Source organism: Bombina bombina, chromosome 9 (genome assembly GCF_027579735.1).
Source record: "Bombina bombina isolate aBomBom1 chromosome 9, aBomBom1.pri, whole genome shotgun sequence".
NCBI lineage: Eukaryota > Metazoa > Chordata > Amphibia > Anura > Bombinatoridae > Bombina > Bombina bombina.
The window spans coordinates 109,884,511-109,899,328 of NC_069507.1; the positions used below are offsets into that span (position 1 = coordinate 109,884,511).

At 39.4% G+C, this 14,818-nt stretch overlaps 1 protein-coding gene across 1 annotated transcript in view; it reads right to left on the minus strand.

The window, feature by feature from the left end:
* The window catches only part of PDE6C (phosphodiesterase 6C), a 240,417-nt gene that overhangs the window by 84,212 nt on the left and 141,387 nt on the right, over positions 1-14,818 (minus strand). The window contains exons 4-5 of the mRNA XM_053692915.1: positions 12,329-12,469; positions 4,745-4,819 (exon numbers count right to left, since the gene is read on the minus strand). Of these exons, the coding sequence (XP_053548890.1) occupies positions 4,745-4,819; positions 12,329-12,469 (216 nt within the window). The remainder of the gene's footprint in view (positions 1-4,744; positions 4,820-12,328; positions 12,470-14,818) is intronic.

Below are 14,818 nucleotides of genomic sequence, written 5' to 3' on the forward strand. Positions count from 1 at the left end.
TGTCGGGGAAGGAATTGGGGAGTAGTGGCTTACCTGGGTCCCCAGATTGTGTGAGGTGGCCTGACATCCAGCTTGCTTGGGGGTGGTAACTGGGTAAGTGTCAGTGGGGCCATCCAATACAAAGGAGGAGGCGAGGTGCCCCAAATCATTCCCCAGCAAGACCTTTGCGGGTAAGTGAGCCATGACCCCTACTTCAACAGCACGGGAGCCGGCACCCCAATCCAGGTGAACTTGTGCTGTAGGGATCCGGAGCACCTTACCCCCAGCCACATGAACTGTAATGGACTTCCGTGTCTGGTCCGAATTGGTGACCATGTGTGGCTAGACAAGGGCAACAGTTGTTCCACTGTCCCGCAGTCACTGTGCCTGCCGGCCATTAATCCATATGACCTGGTGGTGGTGCAGGCGGTTGTCACCTGTTGCTGCTTGTACGGGGTCCACCTCATGTAAGACCCCAAACTCTGCCTCTGTCCAAGTGGTGTGGTCAGTGGGGCTCTCTGCCTCCAAGCAGTGAGCGGAGGCCCTGGAGCTCCCAGCGGGTGCTCTTACACATTCAAGCGGGGGTGGATTTCTTGGGCAGTTGGACAGAACATGGCCCATCTAGTCTCACCTGTATTATAGGATCCCCGTCTTCCGGGGTGGACTGAGCCCAGAGGAGTGGGGTTGTGCCTGTTGGGCTGGTGGGTACCAGGGAGCTTCGGGTGGACGGGCTGGTACTGCAGTGGGGTGACCCACCGGGCGAAGCTAAGGTCGCACCTGATGTTGAGCATCCAGGAACTGATCGGCCAGGACAGCAGCTTGGTTGGCTGTCTTGGGATTCCGATCCCTGACCCATTTTTGTACCTCCAGCAGGGAGTGATCATAAAAGTGTTCAAGAAGAATGAGCTGGGAGGCTTTGGCCAGGGTGGTTACTTGGCAGCCTGCGAACCAGTAGTCCAAGGAGTGGGTAAACTAGTGCTCCCACTCCATGAAAGGCTGTCCCTCTTTCTTCCTTAGTCCTTGAAACCTCAGCCGGTGAGCCTCCGGTGTGATGGCATATCGGGCTAGGATGCGTTCCTTCACCCGGTCATAGTTCCTTTTGTCTCTCCAAGGGGATAGCCTTGAAGGCATCCAAGGCTCTCCCTGATATCTTCCCAATCAGGAGGGTGACTCTATTGGCACTGGCAATGCACTGCGTCTCAAATACTTGTAGGTATCTGTCTATCTCCTCATCTCCATCTTTAAAGGCACGGAAAGCCTCATGTGGTAGCTTCAGAGTGACCAGCATGGCTTCCCCCAGAGACTTCTGAACCTCCAACATCTTGAGGTGGGTGGCATCGGGAATCATCTGAGTGATAATCTCCTGTGGTGGGGTGGTCTCATAGAGGGCCAGTCACCATCGGACCTCCCTCTGGATCTTGGACATTTCTGCCCCCCCCCCTGTTGATGCCTCGCTGGGCCAGTCACTGCCCCGGCTGCTGCCGGGCTCACTAGCCTGCTCGCTAACTCGATCGCCTTCCATTAACTCTGCGATGATCGCTGCCTTCAACTTGTTGCCGGCCACTTGCCCATGAGTTTCCAGTAAATCTTTAAACATACTCTTTTTGAGCTCAGAGTACTGCTGCTCCATCCGAAGAGAACTTAGTTGGTGGTTTGGATGTCCCAGGTAGACGGAAGCATCTCACCGCTGCCAACCAGTTGTGGCGGACACCGGCTACCCCGACTAGGAAGCTCCACCAAGTTCTCCTGTACCTGGAACTTGTAGTTATAGAGCGGAGAGAAGTGATTATAGCAGAGAGCCCACCCAAATAACCAGACAAGACCAGTATTCAGGTGAAACACGAACAGGCTTTATTGTGAAACACACACTGCTTATATACACACAGCTCATCATGATAAGGGTCTTATTTGACCCCCCAGATCTCCCGCAATTCCCGCCCCTCCAGACAGACTGGCGCCCTCATAGAGCCATAGTTCTCTAGAATTCCCTTAATACAGAGGTGGTGGTTTTGGGCTGATCCAGGGGGAGCGGCGGCTATTACCAGGTACCAGTGGAGAGCTCGGCTGGGGGCCGGAGCGGCAGCTGCTCAAAGGTACACCGGGTAAGCCAGGGGGGGTAGGAGTTGTAGGGGGGTCCGAAACCCCAAGTTCCAAAGGGAGCTCCCTTTCCGCAATCACCCTACCTATGACTCTCCCTAGGGGGTACTATTCTCCAAAAGAGTGGAGCTCTGGGACAAGAAGCCACTGGAGTGACTTGGGGTAAAGGTCAGCGGGCGTCCGGGGTAGTCCAGCCGGCCAGTAGTTCCATGAGCCAGGGCCAGATGGAAAGGGGTCAGGCCATAAGCGATCAGCTCTTCCATGAGGAGGCACAAACAGCAAAAACAGGAGACAGAGAGATTTTAAGAGTTCCTGTAAGCCATGAAAGGGCCAAAACCGATGTAATAAGCAGTGAGCCAGGGGGGTGGGGGTAGCTTTGGCAGCCCGATATCCGTGACAATCCCTTTATTACCTATTCCCCAGTTTTGTATAACCAACACAGTTATATTAATATCCTTTTTACATCTGCGATTACCTTGTATCTAAGCCTCTGCAAACTGCCCCCTTATCTCAGGGCTGTTTACAACTTGAATTTTAGCCAATCAGTGTTATCTATTTGGTACACATTAACTAGCTCTGTCTTGCTGTGAAAAGGTTAAAAAATGAAATGAGATACTGGAGGCCTGCAGGGGCTTAAAAACAGTCAGAGATTTCGAGTTTTAGATGTTATAAAGTCTATTAATATAACAATATTGGTTATACAAAGCAGGGGAATGGGTAGTAAATTCATGGTATCTTTCTTTTTTTTTTTCTTTTTTAATATATTTTATTTTTGTAGACGACATGATAATGAAAGACATAACAAATTATACAGTCATCAATGTTCACAGTATACAGTATAGTTTTGGTTGGTTGTATGACTAATTGTCCGTTTTACAGGTATGTTTTCTTTCCATTCAAGTCTATGTTAAAAGTCTATGTCATATTGTTTTTTTTCATCCTTCCCTTGAAGGATTTAGTTCATCCCTCTTTCACAACCAATTTTATATTAATTACAATAACTCTTAACTATAATTCTTCAAGATAAAAAAGTGGTTGGAGCGACCCTGCAACCAGAAGAGGGACAGCCCATTATAGCTCTATAGATAATGCCCTGCTGGTTGCCACATGTCCTCCCCAGGGTGCCTCAGATTCAAAGACCTCTACAATTAGGCTGACCATATTGCCGCTTTAAAAAGGGACACATATGAAAAATACATATGTCAGGGCTGTTTTCAGGGCTGTTTAAAGAAATGGTTTTGTATAAGAACCCTTACATATGTATTTTTCATATGTGTTCCTTCTTAAAGCGGCAATATGGTCAGCCTATCTACAATAGATCTTTAAAGTTCACTCTAGGTGATGTCTGTTTAGTCTAGTCTCCATTACCCTCTCAACTGTGCAATTAAGAATATACTCCTGGTGGGGTATATTATCTGTCTTTGTTGTTCCTTATTTAGGGTGTGTAGTTAAGCTTCCCACATCCTCATAAAGTGGGAGGTTCTTCCCTGTAAGTCTCCTGTGGGGTCCGCCTGCTCATATATCATTTGTTGGTGTATGGCATTTTTAACTTGGGTGGGTGTGGGAGCTTTGTTTTCTAACCAGTTTTTAAATATTGCTTTCCTGGTTAATAGTAGAACATTGTAAGTGAATAGTTTAAGTGGTTTGGTTATTTTGTTGATAAATAGGAATATTATTGTTTTTGGAGTGAGTGATATCTGTATTCAGAGTGTTTTGATTAACCAGTGTGTTATCATCCCCCAATATTTGTGTAATCTGGGACATTCCCATAGCATGTGAAGTAAGCTCGCTCCTTTTAGTAAGCATTTTTGGCAGTTGCCTGTAGCATTGGAATTCTATTTTTGGTATTCTTTTGGAGATAGGTATGCTTTGTGGAGCAGTTTATTGTGGGATTCCCTTGTGTTATCTGACAGTGATGCTTGTCTAACATTTTGGATTTTCTGTTGTATGAGTTTGGTCGTTATCTCTTTGTTCAGTATTTCCGTCTATTTAGTGCTGATGTGTTGCAAGGTTTGTTTGTTTGTTTGTTTGTTGGAATAAAGGAGGGCTTTGTAGACCGAATGAATGTTGAGCCTTGTGTAGTTAAATTTATGAGTTTGTAAATAGGATTGTAAGTTGGTGGGAGTTTATGTGTATCTAGAAGGTTGTGACATAATGTTTCATCTGGAGGTACGCAAAGTGATTGTTGACAGGTATGCCATAAGTATTTTGTATGTCTACAAAGGAACAGATCCCCCCACTCTCGCCATCCAAGACCTGGGACAGAGTAAGGATCCCCAGCTCTCTCCATCACGTGAAGAATCTTGTGGTAAATCCTGGCAAAAAGGCACGGTTGTCTTGCAAAGGTAGGTATTTCATGACTTCGTTATCTATTTTCCTCCAGGCATGTAGGGGTGAGCTATATTGGGATAGTCTTTGAAGTATTTATCTATAATAGCTGTATTTAAGTGTGGGAGCATAGATAATGGCCAGGGTTTTGCTATGTGTTTTTCTAATGGTGGGGTAGTGAAATGATTTCCATTTGTGAGCCAATCTAAGATGTTGTCTTTCTTTTTTTAACGTTAACATTTTGGAGTAGACTGTTCTTTTCTCTGTTCACTTTAATTTGTATATAGATGTGTATAGATATTTAACTACCTCTCTCCAGAATTAAGTTCACATTACATACCCTTCCATCTGGTGTTTTTGGTCCTTTGTAAGGGGGTACTTCTCCCAGCTTGATTGGCCATTCTTCATAGAATTCCTAAATGTAATTGAACACAACAGGTTAAAAACAATATGCAACCAATTGAACACCAAAATAAAAGTCAAAGCACTATATACTTACTTCTCTATTCTATTACAGCTGTAAATGTACTGTACTTAAAGAGACAGTAAAGTCAAAATCAAAGAGCCATTATAATCAAAAAAGTATGTGCTCTAATAAATTAGAGCATGTAATTTGAAGACTATCGACTATAGACTACTGTGTGTTTAACCCCTGCAAAGTGGTTAAACACACAGTAGAAATATCACTTGGGACTTGCAAAGTACTGCTGGTCTTGAACAGAAAACGCCACTGATCCAATAAGCAGCACTAGTCATACGAGCTGCAGAATCTGTTGGCGCTCTACAAATAACTGATAATAATAATAAGACTCAGATGGGGAACTAGTACTGCTGATTGGATCAGCAGCATTTTCTGCTCAGAACCAGCACTGCTCCTCGAGTCCCGGCAGTATTTCTACTGTAGGGGTCAAACACACAGTAGTCTAAGATCATTAGTCTTAAAATTGCATACTCTTACAGATTAGAGCATGTTATTTCTTTCATACAGGTGATGAGAGTCCATTATCCATTACTCATGGGAATTACCCTTCTCTAACACTAGGATAAGGCAAAGAGTCCCAAACCCCAAGAGCTCTATAAAACTCCTCACACATACCTCAATCTTTACTTTGCCTCCACTGGAGATGGTTGAAGAATGAAGATGTGCATTTGGTTCTTTAGAGAAAGGGGTTTTCAGTCTATATTGAGGCCCGGTTTCCCCTCAGAGTACAGTGCTTTTCAAAAGGATGTATTTGGGGTATGGTTTATGATTCTTTGTTTCACCTAATGGGAATTTATTTTTATAAACCCTCTATAACTGGTCGCAGGGACTTGTCTTTTTCCTCCCTTTATGGATCTACGTATAATCCTATTTCCAGAACCTGTGCTGATATGTTTCAGTACTGGTTAATCTGTTTTCTGCTTAATTTTAATGGATGTTTAGTGTCCATTAAATAGTGCTGATACCCATATCTGCACTGGATGGGTGTTTTTGCAGTTAAGTGCTTTACTTTACACACTGCCCAGAGGCTATTTGTAGGTACTCAGTCAGATACAACATAGCCAGGGGACTTTCTCTTCTTGATCCACCTTTTTCCTATTTCTTTACGCTGTTTTTAAAAAACATTGCAGATTATACTGAATGCCTTTATTAACTCTCTGGCAGCTCTGTGGATAATTTTTTTAGCACTTTTATGTAATAGGTACTTGGTCTTTTAAGATATCTGCTGGCATATTTGTGCAATAATTGTGCACTCTCTAGTTTTGTAGGGGATGTGTTTTTTATGGGTTTTTAATGCTTATTTTGCTCAGTACACATTTTTTTTTTGCCATTTTCTTTTTTTTGTCCTAACTCTGGGAAGCCCCCCCCCCCCCCATAACTTCCCTTTTTAAAATTTCCTGAGGTATTCTCAGTGTAAATAAGCAGTGTTCTGGGACTGTAATTCATCCAGTTTCATGCAGCTTATCATGGATTTAATTGCAAGTAAGAGGTGAGTACTCATGCAAGGTGCTGCCAGGGAAGGTTTATTTAGCATTTTCACTCTGCAGTCTGTTTTTTTAGTGTATTAACACTAAGGGGTAGATTTATCATTTGTCGGGCAGACATGATCCGCTGTAGCATACGCTGTCAGCATTTAACATTGCACAAACATTTGGCCGCTAACAAGGAGTGTCAATCATCCCAATCGTATCTGATCGGGATGATTGCTGTCCACAAACTCAGAGGTGGTGGATAAGTTAAGGAGCAGCTGTCTTAAGACCGATGCTTCTTAACTTATGTCTCTGGCGGAGAAAGCAGCATCCGCTGCTAAATAAATCTCCCCCTAAGCTTTGAGTGTCATAGGATTTGTATGTAGAGAGCTCTTTACTTGTTTTTTGATTACCTGATTAACTGTATTTTGAAACAAAAACTGTCCCCACTGTTGTTTGTGCTATACAAATTTGTTCCAGTACTATGTTATTTCAACTTTCTCAAAGCTGTGTATCTCTAATTGTGTATGCAATCAGCCATAATCTTTTACTTCCTATAAGGAATTTTTTTTCTGTGTATGTGTGTGTGTGACTTCAAATGTTGTTTTTTCTGAAAATAAATCCAGTGTGTGTAAGGTTCTGAATATCTCAGTAGATAGCATACTGAACTAAGGACCATGAGACACAGATTAAAATCCAGCACAGAAACTTTGCTCAGCTATCACACACATAACCTGACCTAGTGGTTATACTGTACTATTAATGTGAGTTATGTCATATGGACATTGTCATTTATTTATCAAGATTGTGTGGGGGCTATTCCCCTAGCATAAGCACAAACCTGAGGATTTTCCTTATTCTGTTGCTGCAAAACTTACCGTGTGAAGGTTTTCTGATGATTGCCTTATGTTAAAGTTTATATGTATATGTTACATTTATACCTATCTGCAATTATGAAGATTATAAGTATATATAATATACTGTTTCTTTTAAAGTGATCAAGGAAATGCTTATTTACTTTAGAGTTATAGCATTATATTGCTTTCACTTACTTTATGATTATGCAGATAGGTTTATATTCTGCTGTTCATTTTATGCATTTGCAAAAATGTTTTCTCATATACTCATTTTTGGTATTTATTAATATAGGAATCTGTATATATTTTTGTAGACTACAAATGCATATATTTTTTGTGTGCATTCCTGTATGTTTTATATATATATATATATATATATATATATATATATATATATATATATATACAGTATATATATATATATAAATACTGTATGTGAGAACAATAGGTGTGTACAGGAGAATATGGTCTTATACAATTATTATTAGGTTGTATATGTCTACTGCATGTATATCAGTTCACATACTCATTCTTTATATGTAAACCTTTGTGTCTAGGTAGCATTGAAAATATTTTATGTCCTATAATTTTATTTAATGTACACCATATTTTCCATGCCTATGTAGGTATATACCTTTTACTTTGCATGTTTAAATTTCACAGTCTTACACGATGTTTACAGTTCTCAGTGTAGCAAGGAGATCCTTTAGAGGAAATCTCTTTGTAGATACTGAATTTTTACCATGTATATATTAAATAGCAACATACTAAGGCCTAGATTACGAGTTTTGCATTAGAGGCTATGCGGTGCTAATGAGCAGTTTTCCCTCACCGCTCACTTACCTGCAGCGCTGGTATTACAAGTTTTCAGAAACCCATCGTTAAAAGAGAAGAAGTGAGCGTTGAGCAAAATGTTGCTCATTAACGCACTCCAATACCAGCGCTGCTTAATTCAGCGGTGAGCTGGTCGTACGTGCTCGTGCACGATTTCCCCATAGGAATCAATGGGGAGAGCTGGCTGAAAAAAAGTCTAACACCTGCAAAAAAGCAGCGTAAAACTCCTTTACGCAGCCCCATTGATTCCTATGGGGAAATAAAAGTTATGTCTACACCTAACACCCAAACATGAACCCCGTGTCTAAACACCCCTAATCTTACACTTGTTAACCCTAATCTACCACCCCCGACATCGCTGACACCTACATTATATTTATTAACCCCTAATCTGCCGCTCCGGACACCGCCGCCACCTACATTATATGTATTAACCCCTAATCTGCTGCCCCAACATCACTGACACCTACATATTATTTATTAACCCCTAATCTGCCGCCCCCAATGTTGCCACAACCTACCTACATTTAATAACCCCTAATCTGCCGCCCCCAACGTCACCGCCACTATATTAAAGTTATTAACCCCTAAACCTAAGTCTAACCCTAACACCCCCTAACTTAAATATAATTAAAATAAATCTAAATAAAATTACTATCATTAACTAAATTATTCCTATTTAAAACTAAATACTTACCAATAAAATAAACCCTAAGCTAGCTACAATATAACTAATAGTTACATTGTAGCTAGCTTAGGGTTTATTTTTATTTTACAGGCAAGTTTGTATTTATTTTAATTAGGTAGAATAGTTATTAAATAGTTATTAACTATTTCATAACTACCTAGCTAAAATAAATAATGTTGCTCATTACCGCACTCCAATACCAGCGCTGCTTAAGTCAGCAGTGAGCTGGTCGTACATGCTCGTGCACGATTTCCCCATAGGAATCAACGGGGAGAGCCGGCTGAAAAAAAGTCTAACACCTGCAAAAAAGCAGCGTAAAACTCCTTAACGCAGCCCCATTGATTCCTATGGGGAAATAAAAGTTATGTCTACACCTAAACACCCTAACATGAACCCTGTGTCTAAACACCCCTAATCTTACACTTGTTAACCCTAATCTACCACCCCTGACATTGCCGACACCTACATTATATTTATTAACCCCTAATCTGCCGTTCCGGACACTGCCGCCACCTACATTATATGTATTAACCCCTAATCTGCTGCCCCCAACATCACCGACACCTACATATTATTTATTAACCCCTAATCTGCCGCCCCAATGTTGCCACAACCTACCTACATTTAATAACCCCTAATCTGCCGCCCCCAACGTCACCGCCACTATATTAAAGTTATTAACCCCTAAACCTAAGTCTAACCCTAACACCCCCTAACTTAAATATAATTAAAATAAATCTAAATAAAATTACTATCATTAACTAAATTATTCCTATTCAAAACTAAATACTTACCTATAAAATAAACCCTAAGCTAGCTACAATATAACTAATAGTTACATTGTAGCTAGCTTAGGGTTTATTTTTATTTTACAGGCAAGTTTGTATTTATTTTAATAGTTATTAAATAGTTATTAACTATTTACTAACTACCTAGTTAAAATAAATACAAATTTACCTGTAAAATAAAACCTAACCTAAGTTACAATAACACCTAACACTACACTATAATTAAATAAATTACCTAAATTGAATACAATTACCTAAATTAAATTAGCTAAATTAAATTAGCTAAAGTACAAAAAAAAACAAATACTAAATTACAGAAAATAATAAACAAATTACAGATATTTAAACTAATTACACCTAATCTAAAAGCCCTATTAAAATAAAAAAGCCCCCCAAAATAAAAAAAACCCTAGCCCAAACTAAACTACCAATAGCCCTTAAAAGGGCCTTTTGCAGGGCATTGCCCCAAAGTAATTAGCTCTTTTACCTGAAAAAAAATATACAAACAACCCCCCCAACAGTAAAACATACCACCCACACAACTAACCCCCCAAATAAAATACTATCTAAAAAAACCTAATCTCCCCATTGCCCTGAAAAGGGCATTTGGATGGGCATTGCCCTTAAAAGGGCAGTTAGCTCAATTGCACCCCAAAGTCCCTAACCTAAAAATAAAAGCCACCCAATACACCCTTAAAAAAACCTAACACTAACCCCCTGAAGATCGACTTACCGGGAGAAGTCTTCATCCAAGCTGGGCCGAAGTCCTCAACGAAGCCGGGAGAAGTCTTCATCCAAGACGGGCGAAGTGGTCCTCCAGACGGGCAGAAGTCTACAACCAGACGGCATCTTCTATCTTCATCCATCCGACACGGAGCGGGTCCATCTTCAAGACATCCGACGCGGAGCATCCTCTTCATCCGACGACTAAAGCTGAATGAAGGTACCTTTAAGTGACGTCATCCAAGATGGCGTCCCTTAGATTCCGATTGGCTGATAGAATTCTATCAGCCAATCAGAATTAAGGTAGAAAAAAAGCCTATTGGCTGATGCAATCAGCCAATCGGATTGAAGTTCAATCCTATTGGCTGATCCAATCAGCCAATAGGATTGAGCTTGCATTCTATTGGCCGGTTCAATCAATTACACCTTAAGGAACTAATCAGTACCATTTAAGGGTATATAAGGTGAAAATATGTTTCCAACTGCCAAAGGGTCCATATCTGGACCATTTAATCCCCCAAAAAGGTACAATCACTTGTGTGACCAAAGGGTTGAGGGGTAAGGCTGCCAAACCCTGCAATTCCATATAATTTGTGCACCTGAGCATTATTATTTCCCAAGATAGTAAACAGTTATTTTATACTTAAAAGAAAGAACAACACGGAAGGGGCGCCAATGGTGCAGATCAATGGAGATTCTTATGATGTACCAATAGAATATGATCACAGGGTACTCACAATAGGTGAAGGCATTCAATTATGCCAATAGGGACAGGCTGGATTTTATACTTAGGCTACACTTAGATAGTGATCTCAATTATTCAATGAACACATAACTGGCAGTCATCCGAAATGAATTCCACATACTTGTTGTACAGCAAAATAATTAATGTTCAATGGTTGTTGGTTATATGCAAGAGGTGGACAAAACAACAAAAAATACTTAACCCATATCTTTAATGAGGCTGTGTTGCTGGTTCTAAATAGCACACAAGCACTTAATTAACATTGTAATGTTTATTTTTAGAGCATCAAGATGATAACTCTTACACATAAAGCAAATATTTCAACTTAAATTACAAAGAAAAAAAATAATTTTATCCCCGTCACATACATGGACATTGTGTAACACCGTAGCACCATTAATTGGTTAAAAGTTCTGGGACATAGTGTAACACAGCGCCATCTATTGGTAGAAGGTTCATCACCAAAATGTCTACTGGGGAAAAAGACTCATTTGCATATATTTTGCATTGGGTGACAATTCAAATGTATGGTTGTGAGTTTTATCGTTTATCTCTACTCTGAATCCCCCTTCCTTTTGTTAGAGTTATATTTTATTATTATTTTCTATATGTTTATGTTTTACGTGGCATGTGTTACCATAAGTTAAATGGTGTGTTGTTAGAGTCTAGTACAGAGTGAAAAAAGGCATTTTGAGTATCTCCTTTTGGAACAGTTTGTTTTGCCTAGTTATTTAAGGAAACAGTATTTTTAATATGCTGTGTTGAGTTCAAATTTGCCATCATGAGGTACAAAGCGCTTGTCACTGGGGTAGTACCCTTAAAAGGCCAAATTTTGACAATTTTTAAGGGTACATTATGGTACCATATCATTGAGGTCCAATTTAATCACCAACGGTACATATGTGCCTTTGAAAGGTACAATCTGCAAGGGTACCAATATGTACCCATGTTAATAGGAAAAATTATCACTTTCTCTATATTACAGTCCACAATGACTAGTTATACATCCTTTTGCATTTTATCCTTAACTATTTCTTTCATACAATATTAGTGATGTTATCTATCTATCTTTCTATTTATCATCTATCTATCTACCTATCATTTATCTATCTGTCTGTCTGTTTTATGGAACAAGAAAACTCCTAAGAAACAATGTAGTCTATTAATATTTTCTTTATATTTTATTTTACTAACAAGGAACATTATTCAGTACTTGTGTTTATGCCCTAGAGTTCTCACAATTATAACTCTCACCAGGGTGATGACAAGTGGTGTATTGTAGTGAGTAAACTATGAATAAATGTCAGAAAAGTGAGATATAATTTAAGCAAACTTTTACCTTCTCCTTGGTCATGTCCAACAAAGCTACTGAGTATCTCTCACAGTTTAGATACACTCGGACTGTGTAGAGAGCTTTGTGAAACTGTCGTTCAATATCTGTTAGTTCCTCAAATACTTTGTTGGCTGTCCAAAGAAGGACCTGTACAAAGAAAAATATATTACATATTATATTACAAATGATAATTTATATAACAAACTACAGCCAAAATGTATCACATCAATGTTAATTCAGCTTAATAAATGTTTTATTACAGTTTTAAATAGCCTGGTTTACTTTCCACATCAACAGAAATTATTCACTGTGAAAACTGTGTAAGAAAGGCCTACGTTTTGTATCTCATAAATAACAAACATCGTATCTACTGCACTTCCAGAGCTTTATTAGTTCACACAACCTCATAACTCTATATAAACATTTTCCTTTTTCCCCCCGTGATTTAAAGGGACAGTCAACACAAAAATTGTTATTGTTTAAAAAGAAAGATAATGTCTTTAATACCCATGCCCCAGCTTTGCACAACCAACATTGTTATATTAATATACTTTATAACATTTAAACCTAAATTTATAAGAGCTTTCAAGTCAGCCCCCAATCACATGCTTTTTTATTAGCTTTTCACAACAGGGGAGTGCTAGTTCATGTTAGCCATATAGATAACATTGTGCTAACGCACAGCACTAGTTGTCATAAATGCAAGTAAATAGATAATAAATAAAAAGTCATGTGATCAGGAGCTGTTAGAAGAGGCTTAGATACAAGGCAATCACAGAGGTAAAAAGTGTATTACTATAACAACGTTTTCTGAGCAAAACTGGGGAATAGGTAATAAAGGGATTATCTATCTTATTAAAGAATAAAATATTTTGAGTTGACTGTCCCTTTAAAATATTTGCCTATCGATACTGAGGTATGTACTACTCTGTTTCATTAGCTGTGAACAAATCAGATATAGGAAAGGCATTTGACCCGCTGTTGTTCTAGACCCCGCCTTACATTTAACAGAGATGGTGGCGATATGAAGTGTTAACACTTGAAGAACAAGGGAGAAATGGAAAGAGAAAATGTCAAGACATAAAGAAAGACAAACTACAAGGAAGACTAACAGAAATGGAGTAGAGAACTGAAGAGTAGACGGTAGAAATAGTTTGAAAACAGATGTGAAAAATGCAGGTGGTGAAAGTCAAAAGAATGCCTGGAAATCAGTGGCGAAGAAAAGAAGAATGAATGGATGAAGATAGAAACATAGATTTTGACAGCAAATAAGAGCCATAGGCCCAGCAAGTCTGCCTGTTTCCTAAAAGTATAAACTTATCTAGTTTGCAGGATAGCCTTATGCTTATCCCAGGCATTCTTAAAGTGTTTGTCATTACCACCTCTTCTGCAAGTGTACTCCATGAGGTCACTTTATCAAGCTCCGTACGGAGCTTGATGCCCTGTGTTTCCGGAAACAGAAGTTATGAAGCAGCGGTCTAAAGACAGAAATCAACCCGATCTCATACGATCGGGTTGATTGACACCCCCTGCTTGCGGCCGATTGGCCGCGAATCTGCAGGGGGCGGTATTGCACCAGCAGTTCACAAGAACTGCTGGTGCAATGATACGCTGTCTGCATTTATCGATGTGCAGCGGACATGATACACTACATCGTATCATGTCCGCTCGCACTATAATAAATTGACCCCATGAATCAATCGCCCTTTCTGCAAAAAAGTGCTTCCTCAAATAACTCTTGGATCTACTACTCTTCAGCTTGAGATCATGACCCCTTGTTCTTTAATTTTTCTTTTTATGAAAAATACCCACAGCCTCAGCTGTACTACGATCTTTAATTAACTTGAAAGTTGCTATCATATAATCTCTTTCCCTTCTAGAGTGCAGAAACTCCTTTAAAGGGCCTCCTCTATCTTTTGTGTGTGTGTGTGTGTGTGTGTGTGTGTGTGTGTGTGTGTGTGTGTGTGTGTGTGCGTGCTGCTTTAAAGGGTCATTAAACTCAAAAAAAATTATTTCATGATTCAGATAGAGAATACCATTTTAAACAACATTCCAATTTTCTTCTATTATCTAATTTGATTCATTCTTTAGATATCCTTTGTTAAAGAAATAGCAATGCACATGGGGAGCCAATCACATGAGGCAAATATGTGCAACCAGCAATCAGCAGCTACTGAGCCTATCTAGATATGCTTTCCAGGAACAAATATCAAGAGAATGAAGCAAATTAGATAATAGAAGTAAATTAGAAAGTTGTTTAAAATGGTATTCTCTATCTGAATCATGAAAGAAAAAATTTGGGTTTAATGCTGCTTTAAGATTTTTATTTGCATTAGGCCCATTTGCTTTGGAAAATCAATGAATTTTCCAAAATTATAATGTTTCAGACTAGTCAAATATGAATATGTTCTACTGGATTAAAGGGCCATAATACCCAAATGTTTAAACACTTGAAAGTGATGCAGCATAGCTGTAAAAAGATGACTAGAAAATATC